Source organism: Salmo salar, chromosome 11 (genome assembly GCF_965601325.2).
Source record: "Salmo salar chromosome 11, fSalSal1, whole genome shotgun sequence".
Classification (NCBI taxonomy): Eukaryota; Metazoa; Chordata; class Actinopteri; order Salmoniformes; family Salmonidae; genus Salmo; species Salmo salar.
In genome coordinates this window covers 52,069,452-52,090,963 of record NC_138301.1, presented here as the reverse complement: position 1 = coordinate 52,090,963, position 21,512 = coordinate 52,069,452, and the positions used below count along the sequence as shown (strand labels likewise).

Here is a 21,512-nt window from a genome sequence, read left to right as displayed (position 1 = left end):
TTCAGGGTTGGGGAAACCATGTCATTCTATTAGTCAATATAACCTCTGGTTAAACATACCTCAGGATCCAGGGTTGGGAAACTGAGTCATTCTATCAGTCAATATAACCTTCTGGTCAAACATACCTCAGGATCCAGGGCTGGGAAACTGAGTCATTCTATTAGTCAATATAACCTTCTGGTTAAACATACCTCAGGATCCAGGGTTGGGAAACTGAGTCATTCTATTAGTCAATATAACCTTCTGGTTAAACATACCTCAGGATCCAGGGTTGGGGAAACCATGTCATTCTATTAGTCAAGATAACCTTCTGGTCAAACATACCTCAGGATTCAGGGTTGGGGAAACCATGTCATTCTATTAGTCAATATAACCTCTGGTTAAACATACCTCAGGATCCAGGGTTGGGAAACTGAGTCATTCTATCAGTCAATATAACCTTCTGGTTAAACATACCTCAGGATCCAGGGTTGGGGAAACCATGCCATTCTATTAGTCAATATAACTTTCTGGTCAAACATACCCCAGGATCCAGGGTTGGTGAAACCATGTCATTCTATTAGTCAATATAAACTTCTGGTTAAACATACCTTAGGATCCAGGGTTGGGAAACTGAGTCATTCTATTAGTCAATATAACCTTCTGGTTAAACATACCTCAGGATTCAGGGTTGGGAAACTGAGTCATTCTGTTAGTCAATATAACCTTCTGGTTAAACATACCTCAGGATCCAGGGTTGGGGAAACCATGTCATTCTATTAGTCAAGATAACCTTCTGGTCAAACATACCTCAGGATCCAGGGTTGGGGAAACCATGTCATTCTATTAGTCAAGATAACCTTCTGGTCAAACATACCTCAGGATTCAGGGTTGGGGAAACCATGTCATTCTATTAGTCAATATAACCTCTGGTTAAACATACCTCAGGATCCAGGGTTGGGAAACTGAGTCATTCTATCAGTCAATATAACCTTCTGGTCAAACATACCTCAGGATCCAGGGCTGGGGAAACCATGTCATTCTATTAGTCAATATAACCACCTGGTCAAACATACCTCAGGATCCAGGGTTGGGGAAACTGAGTTTTTCTATTAGTCAATATAACCTTCTGGTTAAACATACCTCAGGATCCAGGGTTGGGGAAACCATGCAATTCTATTAGTCAATATAACTTTCTGGTCAAACATACCCCAGGATCCAGGGTTGGTGAAACCATGTCATTCTATTAGTCAATATAACCTCTGGTTAAACATACCTCAGGATCCAGGGTTGGGAAACTGAGTCATTCTATTAGTCAATATAACCTTCTGGTCAAACATACCTCAGGATCCAGGGCTGGGGAAACCATGTCATTCTATTAGTCAATATAACCACCTGGTCAAACATACCTCAGGATCCAGGGTTGGGGAAACTGAGTCATTCTATTAGTCAATATAACCTTCTGGTCAAACATACCTCAGGATCCAGGGTTGCGGAAACTGAGTCATTCTATTAGTCAATATAACCTTCTGGTTAAACATACCTCAGGATCCAGGGTTGGGGAAACCATGCCATTCTATTAGTCAATATAACTTTCTGGTCAAACATACCCCAGGATCCAGGGTTGGTGAAACCATGTCATTCTATTAGTCAATATAACCTTCTGGTTAAACATACCTTAGGATCCAGGGTTGGGAAACTGAGTCATTCTATTAGTCAATATAACCTTCTGGTTAAACATACCTCAGGATCCAGGGTTGGGAAACTGAGTCATTCTGTTAGTCAATATAACCTTCTGGTTAAACATACCTCAGGATCCAGGGTTGGGGAAACCATGTCATTCTATTAGTCAAGATAACCTTCTGGTCAAACATACCTCAGGATTCAGGGTTGGGGAAACCATGTCATTCTATTAGTCAATATAACCTCTGGTTAAACATACCTCAGGATCCAGGGTTGGGAAACTGAGTCATTCTATCAGTCAATATAACCTTCTGGTCAAACATACCTCAGGATCCAGGGCTGGGAAACTGAGTCATTCTATTAGTCAATATAACCTTCTGGTTAAACATACCTCAGGATCCAGGGTTGGGAAACTGAGTCATTCTATTAGTCAATATAACCTTCTGGTTAAACATACCTCAGGATCCAGGGTTGGGGAAACCATGTCATTCTATTAGTCAAGATAACCTTCTGGTCAAACATACCTCAGGATTCAGGGTTGGGGAAACCATGTCATTCTATTAGTCAATATAACCTCTGGTTAAACATACCTCAGGATCCAGGGTTGGGAAACTGAGTCATTCTATCAGTCAATATAACCTCCTGGTCAAACATACCTCAGGATCCAGGGTTGGGGAAATTGAGTCATTCTGTTAGTCAATATAACCTTCTGGTTAAACATACCTCAGGATCCAGGGTTGGGAAACAGTGCCATTCTATTAGTCAATATAACCTTCTGGTTAAACATACCTCAGGATCCAGGGTTGAGGAAACTGAATCATTCTATTAGTCAATATAACCTTCTGGTCAAACATACCTCAGGATCCAGGGTTGGGGAAACTGAGTCATTCTATTAGTCAATATAACCTTCTGGTTAAACATACCTCAGGATGCAGGGTTGGGGAAACCATGCCAATCTATTAGTCAATATAACTTTCTGGTCAAACATACCCCAGGATCCAGGGTTGGTGAAACCATGTCATTCTATTAGTCAATATAACCTTCTGGTTAAACATACCTCAGGATCCAGGGTTGGGGAAACCATGCCATTCTATTAGTCAATATAACTTTCTGGTCAAATATACCCCAGGATCCAGGGTTGGTGAAACCATGTCATTCTATTAGTCAATATAGCCTTCTGGTTAAACATACCTCAGGATCCAGGGTTGGGGAAACCATGCCATTCTATTAGTCAATATAACTTTCTGGTCAAACATACCCCAGGATCCAGGGTTGGTGAAACCATGTCATTCTATTAGTCAATATAACCTCTGGTTAAACATACCTCAGGATCCAGGGTTGGGAAACTGAGTCATTCTATTAGTCAATATAACCTTCTGGTCAAACATACCTCAGGATCCAGGGTTGGGGAAACCATGTCATTCTATTAGTCAAGATAACCTTCTGGTCAAACATACCTCAGGATTCAGGGTTGGGGAAACCATGTCATTCTATTAGTCAATATAACCTCTGGTTAAACATACTTCAGGATCCAGGGTTGGGAAACTGAGTCATTCTATCAGTCAATATAACCTTCTGGTCAAACATACCTCAGGATCCAGGGCTGGGAAACTGAGTCATTGTATTAGTCAATATAACCTTCTGGTTAAACATACCTCAGGATCCAGGGTTGGGAAACTGAGTCATTCTATTAGTCAAGATAACCTTCTGGTTAAACATACCTCAGGATGAAGGGTTGGGGAAACCATGCCAATCTATTAGTCAATATAACTTTCTGGTCAAACATACCCCATGATCCAGGGTTGGTGAAACCATGTCATTCTATTAGTCAATATAACCTTCTGGTTAAACATACCTTAGGATCCAGGGTTGGGAAACTGAGTCATTCTATTAGTCAATATAACCTTCTGGTTAAACATACCTCAGGATCCAGGGTTGGGGAAACCATGTCATTCTATTAGTCAATATAACCTTCTGGTTAAACATACCTCAGGATCCAGGGTTGGGGAAACTGAGTCATTCTATCAGTCAATATAACCTTCTGGTCAAACATACCTCAGGATCCAGGTTTGGGGAAACTGAGTCATTCTATTAGTCAATATAACCTTCTGGTTAAACATACCTCAGGATCCAGGGTTGGGGAAACCATGCCATTCTATTAGTCAATATAACTTTCTGGACAAACATACCCCAGGATCCAGGGTTGGTGAAACCATGTCATTCTATTAGTCAATATAACCTTCTGGTTAAACATACCTCAGGATCCAGGGCTGGGAAACTGAGTCATTCTATTAGTCAATATAACCTTCTGGTTAAACATACCTCAGGATCCAGGGTTGGGAAACTGAGTCATTCTATTAGTCAATATAACCTTCTGGTTAAACATACCTCAGGATCCAGGGTTGGGGAAACCATGTCATTCTATTAGTCAAGATAACCTTCTGGTCAAACATACCTCAGGATTCAGGGTTGGGGAAACCATGTCATTCTATTAGTCAATATAACCTCTGGTTAAACATACCTCAAGATCCAGGGTTGGGAAACTGAGTCATTCTATCAGTCAATATAACCTTCTGGTTAAACATACCTCAGGATCCAGGGTTGGGGAAACCATGCCATTCTATTAGTCAATATAACTTTCTGGTCAAACATACCCCAGGATCCAGGGTTGGTGAAACCATGTCATTCTATTAGTCAATATAAACTTCTGGTTAAACATACCTTAGGATCCAGGGTTGGGAAACTGAGTCATTCTATTAGTCAATATAACCTTCTGGTTAAACATACCTCAGGATTCAGGGTTGGGAAACTGAGTCATTCTGTTAGTCAATATAACCTTCTGGTTAAACATACCTCAGGATCCAGGGTTGGGGAAACCATGTCATTCTATTAGTCAAGATAACCTTCTGGTCAAACATACCTCAGGATCCAGGGTTGGGGAAACCATGTCATTCTATTAGTCAAGATAACCTTCTGGTCAAACATACCTCAGGATTCAGGGTTGGGGAAACCATGTCATTCTATTAGTCAATATAACCTCTGGTTAAACATACCTCAGGATCCAGGGTTGGGAAACTGAGTCATTCTATCAGTCAATATAACCTTCTCGTCAAACATACCTCAGGATCCAGGGCTGGGGAAACCATGTCATTCTATTAGTCAATATAACCACCTGGTCAAACATACCTCAGGATCCAGGGTTGGGGAAACCATGCAATTCTATTAGTCAATATAACTTTCTGGTCAAACATACCCCAGGATCCAGGGTTGGTGAAACCATGTCATTCTATTAGTCAATATAACCTCTGGTTAAACATACCTCAGGATCCAGGGTTGGGAAACTGAGTCATTCTATTAGTCAATATAACCTTCTGGTCAAACATACCTCAGGATCCAGGGCTGGGGAAACCATGTCATTCTATTAGTCAATATAACCACCTGGTCAAACATACCTCAGGATCCAGGGTTGGGGAAACTGAGTCATTCTATTAGTCAATATAACCTTCTGGTCAAACATACCTCAGGATCCAGGGTTGGGGAAACTGAGTCATTCTATTAGTCAATATAACCTTCTGGTTAAACATACCTCAGGATCCAGGGTTGGGGAAACCATGCCATTCTATTAGTCAATATAACTTTCTGGTCAAACATACCCCAGGATCCAGGGTTGGTGAAACCATGTCATTCTATTAGTCAATATAACCTTCTGGTTAAACATACCTTAGGATCCAGGGTTGGGAAACTGAGTCATTCTATTAGTCAATATAACCTTCTGGTTAAACATACCGCAGGATCCAGGGTTGGGAAACTGAGTCATTCTATTTAGTCAATATAACCTTCTGGTTAAACATACCTCAGGATCCAGGGTTGGGGAAACTGAGTCATTCTATTAGTCAATATAACCTTCTGGTCAAACATACCTCAGGATCCAGGGTTGGGGAAACCATGTCATTCTATTAGTCAAGATAACCTTCTGGTCAAACATACCTCAGGATTCAGGGTTGGGGAAACCATGTCATTCTATTAGTCAATATAACCTCTGGTTAAACATACTTCAGGATCCAGGGTTGGGAAACTGAGTCATTCTATCAGTCAATATAACCTTCTGGTCAAACATACCTCAGGATCCAGGGCTGGGAAACTGAGTCATTCTATTAGTCAATATAACCTTCTGGTTAAACATACCTCAGGATCCAGGGTTGGGAAACTGAGTCATTCTATTAGTCAAGATAACCTTCTGGTTAAACATACCTCAGGATGCAGGGTTGGGGAAACCATGCCAATCTATTAGTCAATATAACTTTCTGGTCAAACATACCCCATGATCCAGGGTTGGTGAAACCATGTCATTCTATTAGTCAATATAACCTTCTGGTTAAACATACCTTAGGATCCAGGGTTGGGAAACTGAGTCATTCTATTAGTCAATATAACCTTCTGGTTAAACATACCTCAGGATCCAGGGTTGGGGAAACCATGTCATTCTATTAGTCAATATAACCTTCTGGTTAAACATACCACAGGATCCAGGGTTGGGGAAACTGAGTCATTCTATCAGTCAATATAACCTTCTGGTCAAACATACCTCAGGATCCAGGTTTGGGGAAACTGAGTCATTCTATTAGTCAATATAACCTTCTGGTTAAACATACCTCAGGATCCAGGGTTGGGGAAACCATGCCATTCTATTAGTCAATATAACTTTCTGGACAAACATACCCCAGGATCCAGGGTTGGTGAAACCATGTCATTCTATTAGTCAATATAACCTTCTGGTTAAACATACCTCAGGATCCAGGGCTGGGAAACTGAGTCATTCTATTAGTCAATATAACCTTCTGGTTAAACATACCTCAGGATCCAGGGTTGGGAAACTGAGTCATTCTATTAGTCAATATAACCTTCTGGTTAAACATACCTCAGGATCCAGGGTTGGGGAAACCATGTCATTCTATTAGTCAAGATAACCTTCTGGTCAAACATACCTCAGGATTCAGGGTTGGGGAAACCATGTCATTCTATTAGTCAATATAACCTCTGGTTAAACATACCTCAGGATCCAGGGTTGGGAAACTGAGTCATTCTATCAGTCAATATAACCTTCTGGTTAAACATACCTCAGGATCCAGGGTTGGGGAAACCATGCCATTCTATTAGTCAATATAACTTTCTGGTCAAACATACCCCAGGATCCAGGGTTGGTGAAACCATGTCATTCTATTAGTCAATATAAACTTCTGGTTAAACATACCTTAGGATCCAGGGTTGGGAAACTGAGTCATTCTATTAGTCAATATAACCTTCTGGTTAAACATACCTCAGGATTCAGGGTTGGGAAACTGAGTCATTCTGTTAGTCAATATAACCTTCTGGTTAAACATACCTCAGGATCCAGGGTTGGGGAAACCATGTCATTCTATTAGTCAAGATAACCTTCTGGTCAAACATACCTCAGGATCCAGGGTTGGGGAAACCATGTCATTCTATTAGTCAAGATAACCTTCTGGTCAAACATACCTCAGGATTCAGGGTTGGGGAAACCATGTCATTCTATTAGTCAATATAACCTCTGGTTAAACATACCTCAGGATCCAGGGTTGGGAAACTGAGTCATTCTATCAGTCAATATAACCTTCTGGTCAAACATACCTCAGGATCCAGGGCTGGGGAAACCATGTCATTCTATTAGTCAATATAACCACCTGGTCAAACATACCTCAGGATCCAGGGTTGGGGAAACTGAGTCATTCTATTAGTCAATATAACCTTCTGGTCAAACATACCTCAGGATCCAGGGTTGGGGAAACTGAGTCATTCTATTAGTCAATATAACCTTCTGGTTAAACATACCTCAGGATCCAGGGTTGGGGAAACCATGCCATTCTATTAGTCAATATAACTTTCTGGTCAAACATACCCCAGGATCCAGGGTTGGTGAAACCATGTCATTCTATTAGTCAATATAACCTTCTGGTTAAACATACCTTAGGATCCAGTGTTGGGAAACTGAGTCATTCTATTAGTCAATATAACCTTCTGGTTAAACATACCGCAGGATCCAGGGTTGGGAAACTGAGTCATTCTGTTAGTCAATATAACCTTCTGGTTAAACATACCTCAGGATCCAGGGTTGGGGAAACCATGTCATTCTATTAGTCAAGATAACCTTCTGGTCAAACATACCTCAGGATTCAGGGTTGGGGAAACCATGTCATTCTATTAGTCAATATAACCTTCTGGTTAAACATACCTCAGGATCCAGGGTTGGGAAACTGAGTCATTCTATTAGTCAATATAACCTTCTGGTCAAACATACCTCAGGATCCAGGGTTGGGAAACTGAGTCATTCTATTAGTCAATAGGTCTAAAACACAGTCACAATGCTTGAAGGGTAATGTTTCATCAACCAGCATTTTTAATTTTTTTCTCAAAATTCAACAATATTATATTTTATTTATTTACTGCTATAAAGTAAGAAGAACGTACACTGCACCCCAACAAAAATACAAATAAAAAAAACTGAAAAATCTGGATGCATCAGTCCTTCTGGGAGATAGGTAGAGGAATGAAGAAAGGATTCCTGTGATGGTGGTGTGTCTGTTGAAGGTGGCTGTTCTAGGGGTGAACAGGCTGAGGGAAGGGCCCTGTCCAGAAGAAAATCCTTTCACCTCCACCTTAGACCCTTGTCTGAGAGGATCAGACTGGTATAAGCAACATGGCCAAAACTACCTAGCCTATCAGAGGGCAAGGTACTATCATCATACTGCATAAACCTATCAAATCTTCTCTGATCTCTACAAGTGTCTAGAGGTTAAGGGGTTGTTCTGAACAGGGCAATGGAGACCAGAGGGGGGAGGCCTGTCTAGGTGAGGATATCGTGAGCCTGCTGTTCCACCAACACAGCCATGTTCTTCACATCCCCACACCAGAGGTCCAACCGGTCCTTCATGCCCTTGATCTGAAGAGGGACAGGGAAGAGAGTCAGGGTCAAAGGTTAACAGTCACAAGCTTTTCTATATCTCTAGGGTGATTTCTATAGCTCAAAGCCACTTATTTGAACTACAACTAGGATTGGTCTCAATGTCTTGTGTTACAAAGGACATTATAGTAAAAACAGAATATTCCCTGTTTCTGGTCCAAACCTGGAGTCATGTCCAGCCCCTGAGAACCGGTGTTTCTCATTGATTATTATTCCTTGGCCCGTGAATATGAATATGTTAAGGCGTATGTATTTACCTGCTGCAGGTCCAGTACTCGGGGCTGCACCCAGGTCATCTGAACCTTCTGGTCCACCTCATCAATGTTTCCTTTAATCAGACCCACAGACAGAGCCTTCATTACTAGCAGCTCCACCTGCAGGGGAACAACCAAGAACCACAATCAGACCCAGGTCTCCAGATAAACCCCCAGTTGCCAGCAACCCTGGTCTCCAGATAAACCCCAGTTGTCAACAACCCTGGAGGTGGAGCTACAGGATGTACAGGCCTATAGTTCCAGACAGTAAAGCACCGACTCAACTAAATGTTATTTTAATTGGGTGTTATTGTGCTGGGAAAACACCTGTGGACCTGGTGACCACGGATACAGACCTATGTTCATTAGAAGCCTCCAGATACTAATGATTTGGTATAAGTGACATACGATTGGTGGATTGATGACCAACTGACCTCGTTGACGGGGATCTTGGCACTCTGTCCAATCTCATGGAAGGTCAGCTGTCTGTTGTTGGCGGGACGAGTGAACGTCATCTAGACGGAGGAGAGAAGAAGAGGTAGACACGTTAGGGCTGTTTGAGCGCATCATTTACATTTATCCTCGTCATTAAGCAGGCGCTGTAATCCAGAGAGACTGACCAATCAGTGGATTCAACAGTAAGTTGGTAAAAGTCGGTAAAAAATCAGGTGTTGGAACCAAATTTATTTTCATATTTTTTCGTTCTGAACCATTATTATATATTGTTTACATTTAGCTCAACATTAAATGACTTCACCAATCAGTGTGAATGGAGCAGCTTGCTGTGGAACGGGCAAACTATTGTTTACATGCATTGGACAGACAAGTGTAGGGCGTGAGAAGCGACTGAAATTTGGCAGGTGGGGAGAGAGCGAGAGACGGTGGAGGCTTGAAGCGCTGGGCATCTTGTTATGACATAACATCTGAATTAGACCCACGGAGGAGCGGCTTCTATGAAGGAACGTTGAATGTCTTTGAACTTCAGAGAGTTGGTTTAACGTTAGACTAGAGCTAACTAGCTTGTGTGTACAGAGCGGCACCAGAATTAAAATAAACAAAAACACGTTCGACCTTTTTGTAGTTAATACATCCAATGTGAAATGTGATAACTATAGTATCATTAATTTGCATTGAAAAATTGAAGCCATTCTTCTGAATCATGCCTGTAATAGCCTACACACACACACTGGCAAAGATCATCTGACAGGCAGACACTGGAAGAAGTTTCTGAGTGAGAGTGAGGGCTTTAGAAGGAGGGGGAGGGGTAGGCAGACACTGAAAGACATTTCTGAGTGACAGAGTGTAAATGTAAAGGAACGTTATTAACCAAGCTTTTAAAATAACAGTTCATTTCCGGAACAGTATAGATCACTTTTGTTCTCGGTTCAGATTCTGTTCCTCTAAAAATATGTTATTTTTCAGTTTTCAGTTCCTACCCTTGGATAAAACAACCACATATCACATTCATTGTGAAAAGTAAAACCTTCCGTACTCAACCGTGAGTTCTCCTGCACTATAAAACATTCAGTTAGAGAGAGGCAGAGAGAGCATTAGTTCTGCCGTGGGAGAGAGAAGAGAACCCACCTCCATCACACACAGCAGCTGAATCTTCTGCATCAGTTTGGCTTCATTTGCTGCCAGGTCAGGCTGCAACACAGACAGACACACGTTGAAATTAGTTGTGTTTGTTGGTTAATGACAGGTGATTTCTAATCTTCTGTGAGTATAGTAACATTATTAACTTGCATTATCATTTTTAAAATGGGCCTCCAATCATAGAACCTCAACAAAACCATGTCCATGTGTATAAACAATAACACATTCTAGAAAGAGAGAACGGGAGCTACAATAGTTTTCGCTCTTTATTTCTTGCAATGATAGTTTCCATAGAGTACATTCAACCGACTGTTGTAGGCAGTACTATAGCCAGTTGTGCTGGTTACCTGCGCTCCCCAGGCAGACTTGTAGGCCTGGAACTTCTCCACGTTGCCTCCGTTGAAGGCGTACAATGTGTCTATCAGCCACTGCTTGTCTGTGCTCCTTAGGGACTCCAGTACTGGGTGCATCAGCTAAAAACACAAGCAGAGGCAGGCTGTCAAACAAAGGCTGTCAAAGCCATCTGGTGCTTCCAAGGCAAAACTTGAGCCCAAACTTTTGTGGCTGTCGCTCAGCCAAAACTAGCTTTAAATGGCTGCTTGATGCTTATTATCAGACAGTCTAATATCTCACCAGTTGGGAGGATACCTCAAAAACACAACTATAATGAGGGTGGTGATGGGTACTTACCAGCTCTCCGAAGTTATAAACTCCTTCTCCTAAGAGTCCAGCCAGACCCAGTGTGAAAGCCCTCTCCTGCTTCTCTGTCTCTGATGGATATAAAGACCTCATCAGTTATGACAGCTAGTGAGTACTAGCATAAAGACCTCATCAGTTATGACAGCTAGTGAGTACTAGCATAAAGACCTCATCAGTTATGACAGCTATTGAGTACTAGCATAAAGACCTCATCAGTTATGACAGCTAGTGAGTACTAGCATAAAGACCTCATCAGTTATGACAGCTAGTGAGTACTAGCATAAAGACCTCATCAGTTATGACAGCTTGTGAGTACTAGCATAAAGACCTCATCAGTTATGACAGCTAGTGAGTACTAGCATAAAGACCTCATCAGTTATGACAGCTTGTGAGTACTAGCACACAAAAAACTAATAACGCTTTCAAACAACTGTAAACAATTTTTTTCTTCTAATGATGCTTTTGTGATTTTACCAACATTAAATTCTGCTGTATGATTTCAGTGCAACATACTGCCTTTTTACATTGTAAATGGATGTTACCTGGCAGGTCTTTGATGTCAACACAGCCGAGGTAGCGCAGAGCGTCCTTGTAGTAAGAGGCATGGTTCCCCACGATGCGGTAGTATTTGCTGGACAGGTCGTAGAATCGCCCATGGACTGATGTCACACCAGGCAAGTTATTCAGCGTCTCCTCTACCTCCTCAATTAATATCTGCAGGACGGAAGGCAGGGTTTGCATACATATACACTGGATTGAAATGTACATACATATACATCTGGCTACAGTAAGCTATTGTATGCTATTGTTTGTTTTGATTACTGCCTTCTTGGGACAGGTCTCCATTGAGATGTTCATTTTCCAGGTTTTTACCTACAAGTTACTGTATGCCCAGACAGTGTGTTACCTTTGTGGCTGGAAGGTCATTTATCTCCAGTTTAAGGGCTCCAATAGATGTCTTGCACAGAATGACCGACTCATCGTTGCTCTTCACCTTCTCCTTAGTCTTCTCAAGGAAAGTGATAGCTTCTTTAGGATCTGAAAATGAGAACTTGGTTGAGCTGGTGGAAATCCCATGAGGTATCTGAGTGGATTCAAGTTCAATTACTTAGCATCAGCGAAGAAGGTGCAGTCCGTAGTCCTGTGTTCTTACCTGTCATTTGTCTGGCAACATACAGGATGATCTCCACCAGAGACAGGGGGTTGATTCTAGAAAAGACAGAGAAAGAGAAAAAAAGGTTATGACTGAACACCCTGAGATTAGACTACTAAACAGTGTTGTAATTCTAGCTACTATTCCAATTGCCAGAGAAGCAGTTATTAACTGTAGGTTGGTTTTGGTCCTACCTGTGGTCAAAGTCACTGAGGAAGTTATCGTACAGCTGTATGAGGCCATCTCCTGTGGCAAAGCAAGGGTCTTTTACAAAGTCTGTGAGCTTTAGGGTCAACTGATGCCACAACCTGTCAATGGAAAGACAGGTATGGTTAGGTACTAACAGTCATATGGGCATTACCTGATGAATAACAAACAATCCTGCACTGAATGAGGTTAGTAGCAAGCTGGTCAGATTTATTTTACCTTTATTTAACTAGGCAAGTCAGTTAAGAACAAATTCTTATTTTCAATGACGGCCTAGGAATAGTGGGTTAACTGTCTTGTTCAGGGGCAGAACAACAGATTTTTATCTTGTCCGTTTGGGGATTCGATCTTGCAACCTTTCGGTTACTAATCCAACGATCTAACCACTAGGCTACCTGCCGCCAGATGAAGGGAAGACGGAGACTATGAATACCTATGCCTTGCAAGATTGCAAAATCAAAAGTCCCCAAACGCAAAAAAACTAACGTTAACTAGCTGACATTGGCTAATTAGCTAGCCTCCCTGTCTACTGATGCATTTTAGCAACCGTTAACCGCATAACATCAGGGAAGATTGTGGCCATGACGACTATCATAACAATACATTTTCGGTAACGTTAGTCACATGTTTCATATGTTTTATTCCACTCTACACAATTCACATTTGATGGATTGTGTGTCATTCATTGATGGTTGGTGTTTAGCTAGCTACTGTAGCATTAGCAAGCTAACTCCATGACTCAGCGCATGAATGACATACAAAAGCTAGCTAACGTAGACAGACGATATCCTTACTTTTTGTTGTAAAACTCCTCTAGTGTGTGCCATTCCGATGCCATCTCCGGAGTTGAGCTCATGCTCTGTTGCGTTTTGAGGTACCCGGTAACATCTTTCATTGTCGCGGTAAGTTTGATTTAGATACCAAATAAGAAACGTGTTGCCAACTTTTATCTGTAATTTCTGGACCTAGCTAGCTAACTGTACAGCTAGCACCACAAGCAAAGAATCATGGGAGCTGAGCTGACACAGGAACGTCTACCGTAATGTTTCTAACAAATACGCGTTTACGTGTTTTACGTGTTTTTATTACCCCATATATTTTTAGATGTAATCACGATAGGTGGTTTAATTACTCGATATTAGTGAACCAAACTGGTATTTACAATTTATAAAATAATGACAGTGAGCATTTATATTTAAATTGTTTATTCTAAACTGTAATATAATTGTACATATTTTACAGTATAATCAGCCATCGTCACGAGTTCAAAGGTAATCAGAGCAACAACAGACTACTGCAGCGGCTCACATTTGTTTTGAGCGAATGTTGTGCATTATGAAATGTAGCTAAAACTTAGGAGAGTTATGCTATTGAAATGGTTCTTCTTGTGTAAAAACATGCGCTTAAACTGCCTGCTTCCAAAATGAAGACGCCGCTCTAGAAAAGCTACAAATATACGGTGTATTTCTTGCAGCAAGCTGTGACTTATTTCATGTCCTCCCCACTGGTCCACAAGGGCAGGTTATGTCTGTATCACACTATTACATCGAGTACAGCTAGATTCATCAAACTGAAACGTAAGTAAGAGCGTAAACATCGAATTGAAACGAATTGTAATTTGAAAGCTGCTTTTGAGATTGATGTGAACATTGCATAGACCTACAGGTAATATGATGGATGAGGATAGTAGCTAGTTACTCAGTAACTTCACCACATGCATTACCTTCTCAGATCAACAGCAAAGAACATTATTCCTTGCTCCAAGGCAAAGGGATGTCCACGGTCTACGTCCAAGCCAAGACAGGACAGTCTGGTGGCCTGGGTTTCGAAGACTGTTCTGTAGAGGAGGAGTGGAGGGCTCCAAGCAGCAGACGCTAGAGGACCTCACTAAGAACATCAGATGCAGACAGTACAAGAGGATCATAGTGATGGCCGGGGCTGGGATCAGCACGCCTAGTGGTATCCCAGACTTCAGGTGACAAGTGGTATATTTTAAATGCTTGAGGTGCACTTGACCTGTGGGCAGGGTGCGGGTTTGCACTTTTGGGATGATTCCATTGGTTGAAGTTCAATCAAATGCAACCTCAAGTATTTGGAAAGTGTTTTGAGATTTTCAGTCAACCCATGTCAGGAATACAATGAATGCACAGACTTTGTAGGAAACCTTTTTCTCCCTAATTACCTTGGACAGGTCCCCTGGCAGTGGTCTCTATGACAACCTCCAGCAGTATAATCTTCCTTACGCAGAAGCCATCTTCGAGATCAACTACTTCCATCACAACCCCAACCCTTTCTTTGCCCTGGCCAAAGAGCTGTACCCAGGCAACTACCAACCCAACCTCACACACTATTTTGTACGGCTCCTTCATGACAAGGGCCAGCTCCTCAGAATGTACACGCAGAATATCGACGGCCTGGAGAGACGTAAGTTGATCCTCTAGTATGACCATATTGAAAAACAGTTCAGATAATACACACAGGAGCCTGTCATCTCTCGCTCGCTGTGTTTCACTGTGTGTGTGACTCTAGTGGCAGGAATCCCCCCTGAGAAACTGGTGGAGGCACACGGCTCATTTGCTACTGCTACCTGTACTGTGTGTCTGAGAGACTACAAGGGGGAGGAGCTATGTGTGAGTTGGTTAACAATCGCACCATTCTCAGAGCATTTCCCTGTTATAACTTATTCATATTATTGAGAAGGTCAATCCATCTAGCTCTGATACTGTCATTTGTGAAAGTTTCTTAAGTTTGAAAGAGAATACTTTGATGCAGTGGCTTGTTGTTAAAATATATCTACTTTTGATTTCCTGTATTTCTCCTGTGTGTTTGTCTGCTTCTCTGTCCCTGGTTTAGCCTGATATTATGAAGGGGACAGTCCCTAAGTGTCCCACTTGTAAGGGTGTGGTGAAGCCTGACGTTGTCTTCTTTGGGGAGGAGCTACCTCCTCACTACTTCAGCTACCTGAAGGACTTTCCCCTGGCAGACCTCCTCATTATCATGGGTACCTCTCTGGAGGTGAGGAACACTGCTATTAATGTGTTGTTATACATGTTAATTGGCTGTTATTAAGCTGTTATTCACGGTTATAAACATGTTATAAACCAGTTAATACGCTATTCTCCTGTTCACCTGTCAATCAGGAAGGACAGGGTTTCACTCAGTAGTCCAGGGGTCCTATAAAAGATATCTCCGATATATATATTTTTTACTGGAGACTTATAAAAGCATGTTGTTCCTTGTCAATACACTAGGTGGAGCCCTTTGCCAGTCTGGCTGGAGCTGTGAGGGACTCTGTCCCTCGCCTGCTTATCAACAGAGACCTGATGGGGCCCTTCGCTTGGGGGACCCCGCGACACAACGATGTGGCCCAGCTAGGGGATGTGGTCGGTGGGGTGCAGATGCTGGCTGATGCCCTGGGCTGGAACCACCAGCTGGAGGCTCTCATGGCTGCCAATGCTAAGAAGGTTGGTTATGGGAAATCATATGATTTACACACGTGTCACGTACACATTTAACACACAAACACACCTAAACCCTGGGTTCTTTGCATTCACTGATTTTCAGAGCATTCAGAGACTTAATATATATCAGGGATTCTTCAAAGTCTGGACAATCCTTGTCCGGCAGGAAAAATGTATTTCTATATTTAAAAAAAAAAAACAATTGTTGCGTTATTTGACTTTAAATAATATTTCTCTCAAAACTGTGATTCCTAAAAAATGTATCTGCAGATTTGGTCGACTCAGTCAGATTTGTCTGAAGTCCTAAATGAATCAGGAATGAGCAGAGACAGCTCTACTATAAGGACCCCTTATTCATGTCCTCATTACATGGAGTGCAACAAGGCCAGTTATGGTCTGGAAAGTTCTCAAATGTTGATAGAATTAATAAACAATATTGAAATCACTATGGCCACAACCATAAACTGTCAACTCCATCTCCCTGATAGGATATTCATTTTGGTTCAAATATGTTTATTTTAATGAGGTTTTAGAGTCATAAAGCACCTGAGGAAAAACTAAATTGCTACTTTGTATACCACTTGAATGAATAAAGCTGGAGGCTTTACATTTTTGTCAACTCCATAATACAAACTCCTCAGATTTTCATATAATGTCAATTCTGTCTAAAACATCTGATAGATTGATGCTTTTATTGCCAAATTTTCTAATGAATTATTTTCTATATTTTACTAAACGTTTGTGTTGAACTTCTATTTTTAGAGGCCAAAAAAAGTCTGTTTTGAGTATTTGTTGTCGACTCCATCAGTGACTTGGCTACTCCGTCACAGATGGCTAACCCCCCTAAGATACGTCGTTCTGAAACATATACTTCAACTATTGAAGTACTTGCTGTGTTAGACCTAATGGATAATGTTTGCTTTATACATTTGTTTTATGTTCTGAATGTAGAAAAACATATCAACATGCTAATGAAATTAGCCTGGAGCATTATATAGCGCTATAAAATAAAACAAACGGAAGTTTGTAGATTTTAATTTAATGTAAGGGACAATCTATGGAAAATAATGAACGACGTGGAAGGTGTGTTCACGGAGTGGAACTGACCGTCCACAGAGTTACATTATTTTCCAAAGAATGTATAGAATCTCGAGTTGATTATCCCTTTTATACCAAAGCTATAATTTTAACATATTTTCCGCTAGGAATGTGTTCATTTTCCGGTAGAAATGTGTTCAACATCCACTGAAGTAGCTAGCGAGTTTACTAGACAGCTTCAGGAGTTGCCATGGTAACCAAACAAACAGACTTGCTAGCTTAGCTAACCAAACCATCAGTCCCAGCTTGCTATTATGAACATCAAATTCAACAATGGCAATCATGTTTTCAATTGGACTTTTGCTTTCAAAAGCAGCTCAAACATAGAACATGTAAGAATGAACTATAGCCAATGAATTCTATCATGCAAATATACCATGTGATATAGGGAAATAATGCACACTCTAGAATGCCCTTCAAGCCAATCAGAAACAAGTATTCAACAATGCCCATGGTATAATTAAGCAATAAGGGTGTGGTATATGGCCAATATACCACGGCTAAGGGCCGTTCTTAGGCAGGACACAACGCGGTGCCAGCCAATCAGCATTCAGATTGGCTGAATTCAGATTAGCTGAAAGCCATTGTGTGTGTGTGTGTGTGTATATATATATATGTATATATATATATATATATATATATACACACACACACACACACACACACACACATACCACGGATATGACAAAACATTTATTTTTATAGCTCTAATTACATTGGTAACCAGTCAATAATAGCAATAATGTTCTTTCGTCGTGCGAAAGAACAGCTCTTGAATAATGGAATGTTAGAATTAAACAATCAAGGCATTTAAACACTTGTTGAACAATAAACGTAAAAATGTAATGCCTTTTAAGGTGTCTGATGGTGTTGACTATTCATTTGTAATATTAACAAAAATATTTGTGAAAAAAGTTTATTTCCTCATCTTTCAAGAATCCTGATGTATTATAATGTATGCCATTGAGCAGACTTTTTTTATCCAAAGTGACTTAGTCATGCTTACATCCATTTTACATACGTGTGGTCCTGGGAATCAAGCAGCACTATCCTAGAGTTGCACTGAGCTACAAAGGACCACTTCAAAATATAAATTCAACCTCACTATGTGGATTTTGTGTTTCTTTTTTAATTTGCAGGCTACAGAGAAGGAGGAATGAGACGGTCAGTGTCTTTAAGATACCATTCAGAATGCCTCACCGCTGCAGTCCACCTCAGTCCACCTGCCTCATAGCTCAGGACTACAGCGGGGGTCTACTCAGGGTCTACTCAGCAGAGAATCTATAATTAAATGAACTCTCTTCAACAGACTTTGATCCACACACCGGTCAATCAGCACAACACAGAGGCAGCAATTGTTTCCTGTCTGGCTTTTGGAGGAAGATATTTAGTACAAATTGGGAATGTATTGGGTTGGTTAATTTATTATATTTATTAGTCTTCTGTGAAATGTGTAAATATCTTGAGATATTCTTTTATGCTTTTTATTCTGTCTCATGTACAGTTTTTGCAGTAAATAATTACCATAAAGATCCGTACAGAGCTGGTTTTGTTGTCAATGTCATTGACCAGACCTGCAGACCATGATGCTGCTAATGATCTTGGCACTTCGAAACCAAATCAGCTACTCTGTTTTGTCAGTCACAAGAGATTATGCTGCTAATAAAGCTGAGCAACAATTGGAACTCTTAGTGTGTGTGTGTGTGTGTGTGTGTGTGTGTGTGTGTGTGTGTGTGTGTGTGTGTGTGTGTGTGTGTGCCATGTGGCCACCAGATGGCGCTAAAGTACAGTATTGTGAACTCCGTTCAGCCCTCTTGAACTCAAATAGGTCATTGACAGGGGTGGTTCTGGGGGCAGGGGGGGGGCAGTGCCCCTGTGGACCCCCTTGAGGCCCCCCTAAATGTGGAGTATGAAATAATTTTTACATAACTAATTTTTGCTATCGTTCTTTTTTTTACATCTGTTATTAGACAGTGGCAACGCGGAAAACTAATGATTATGAACATGGTGTTTTGCCTGCTAATGCCTGCAATGCAGTGAAGAAAACGATATGACAACAATAACGTCTAATGTAACTGGCCCCTCTAACAGTACAACTGGCCCCAGCTTGGCCAGTTGAAATGGTCTAGAACCGCCACTGGTCATTGATTCATTAAATGGAATTCAATCAATGCAGTTATACTTTGTTTAAGGTCAAATCCATTGACCTGTGAACTTCCTAATGGACAATGCTGCTGAAAGTCACAGGATGAGGACAATGGTAGATCTTCCAGGGCTATGGCTACCCCCCCCCCCCCCCCCCCCCCCAACGTGAGTGTACACACACACACACACGAGATGGTCATACTACAGGACACTTTGAAATGCCCTTCCACGGCTTCCACCCTGCTACACAGCCTTGACTACCTGTCACACCCCATCCTAATGTTAAATAACACCATTAATAATTGAACTTGTTTCTATACTGTCCTGACAGGTTTGCATCAAAGAGATGCACATTGGGTACGAAACGATGTCAGATTCTCTCAATAGTAGTAGGTGATTGGACCGAGGCAATGAGAAACTTAACTAGCTCATAAATACCTCTAGATAGAAAGTTAGTCACACCACAGTGGATTCATTTTACTGACAGAAGTTGACATTTGGTCAGTCTTGATACAAAATATTGAACAGAAATGCAATGGTTCATTGGATCAGTATAAACTTTGCACATTCACTGCTGCCATCTAGTGGCCAAAATCTAAATTGGACCTGGGCTGGAATAATACATCATGGCCTTTCTCTTGCATTTCAAAGATGATGGTAAAAAATAATACAAAATAACGTTTTTTTTTTTTCTTTGTATTATCAGATTTATATTCTCCTACATTCCTTTCACATTTCCACAAACTTCAAAGTGTTTCCTTTCAAATGGTACCAAGAATATGTATATCCTTGCTTCAGGGCCTGAGCTACAGGAAGTTAGATTTGGGTATGTCATTTTAGAAGAAAATAGAAAAAAGTGAGCGGATCCTTAAGATGTTATTCTGTTATACTCCACAGCCGTTAGAATGAGTTTAATCTGTGTTGTAGTCCAGTCATTAGAATGAGTTTAATATGTGTTGTAGTCCACAGTCATTAGAATGAGTTTAATATGTGTTGTAGTCCACAGCCATTAGAATAAGTTTAATATGTGTTGTAGTCCACAGCCGCTAGAATGAGTTTAATATGTGTTGTAGTCCACAGCCGTTAGAATGAGTTTAATATGTGTTGTAGTCCACAGCCGTTAGAATGAGTTTAATATGTGTTGTATTCCACAGCCGTTAGAATGAGTTTAATATGTGTTGTAGTCCACAGCCGTTAGAATGAGTTTAATCTGTGTTGTAGCACACAGCCATTAGATTGAGTTTAATCTATGTTGTAGCCCACAGCCATTAGATTGAGTTTAATCTGTGTTGTAGCACACAGCCATTAGATTGAGTTTAATCTATGTTGTAGCCCACAGCCATTACATTATTGGCTGCTGACAGTATTGATTGTCACACATAATGAAGGTACTGATGTTGCCCTGCTCACTGAAACACACGCCAACAGAAGACCTCAATCTGTTGTAATCAATAGAGATTGTGTGTCCATTTTGTGAGTTATAATTGTATTTCTGCGTTGGTAGGCCCACCATCATCTCCGGTAGGGTGGTTAAATGACACAGAGGCTGACAGAGACATGGAGCTGAATATAGAAACACAGAATCACTAGGAGATGTGTAGTAACTGACCCATTAAACTACTGCCAATATGATAGAATGATGTAATAACTGACCCAGTAAACTACTGCCAATATGATAGAATGATGTAATAACTGACCCAGTAAACTACTGCCAATATGATAGAATGATGTAATAACTGACCCAGTAAACTACTGCCAATATAATAGAATGATGTAATAACTGACCCAGTAAACTACTACCAATATGATAGAATGATGTAATAACTGACCCAGTAAACTACTGCCAATATGATAGAATGATGTAATAACTGACCCAGTAAACTACTGCCAATATGATAGAATGATGTAATAACTGACCCAGTAAACTACTACCAATATGATAGAATGATGTAATAACTGACCCAGTAAACTACTACCAATATGATAGAATGATGTAATAACTGACCCAGTAAACTACTACCAATATGATAGAATGATGTAATAACTGACCCAGTAAACTACTGCCAATATGATAGAATGATGTAATAACTGACCCAGTAAACTACTACCAATATGATAGAATGATGTAATAACTGACCCAGTAAACTACTGCCAATATGATAGAATGATGTAATAACTGACCCAGTAAACTACTACCAATATGATAGAATGATGGAATAACTGACCCAGTAAACTACTACCAATATGATAGAATGATG

The 21,512-nt window shown here is 40.8% G+C and overlaps 2 protein-coding genes across 3 annotated transcripts; one reads left to right on the top strand and one right to left on the bottom strand.

The window, feature by feature from the left end:
• Positions 1-8,054: 8,054 nt before the first annotated feature.
• LOC100194646 (proteasome (prosome, macropain) 26S subunit, non-ATPase, 13) lies at positions 8,055-13,588 on the bottom strand. Of its 2 annotated transcripts, none has more exons than XM_045688799.1 (11): positions 13,345-13,588; positions 12,538-12,651; positions 12,344-12,399; positions 12,098-12,228; positions 11,733-11,904; positions 11,182-11,261; positions 10,839-10,964; positions 10,480-10,542; positions 9,330-9,410; positions 8,899-8,969; positions 8,055-8,620 (listed from the first exon to the last, which is right to left on the bottom strand). In XM_045688799.1, the coding sequence occupies exons 1-10, from the start codon at positions 13,443-13,445 to the stop codon at positions 8,934-8,936; spliced, it is 960 nt and encodes a 319-aa protein (XP_045544755.1). In that variant the 5' UTR covers positions 13,446-13,588; the 3' UTR covers positions 8,055-8,620; positions 8,899-8,933.
• Positions 13,589-13,807: 219 nt separating this feature from the next.
• Positions 13,808-18,656, top strand: LOC106587827 (NAD-dependent protein deacetylase sirtuin-3). Its single transcript, XM_014176474.3, has 7 exons — positions 13,808-14,127; positions 14,282-14,525; positions 14,742-14,974; positions 15,080-15,180; positions 15,404-15,565; positions 15,802-16,014; positions 18,249-18,656. The coding sequence occupies exons 1-7, from the start codon at positions 14,043-14,045 to the stop codon at positions 18,267-18,269; spliced, it is 1,059 nt and encodes a 352-aa protein (XP_014031949.1). The 5' UTR covers positions 13,808-14,042; the 3' UTR covers positions 18,270-18,656.
• Positions 18,657-21,512: the final 2,856 nt, after the last annotated feature.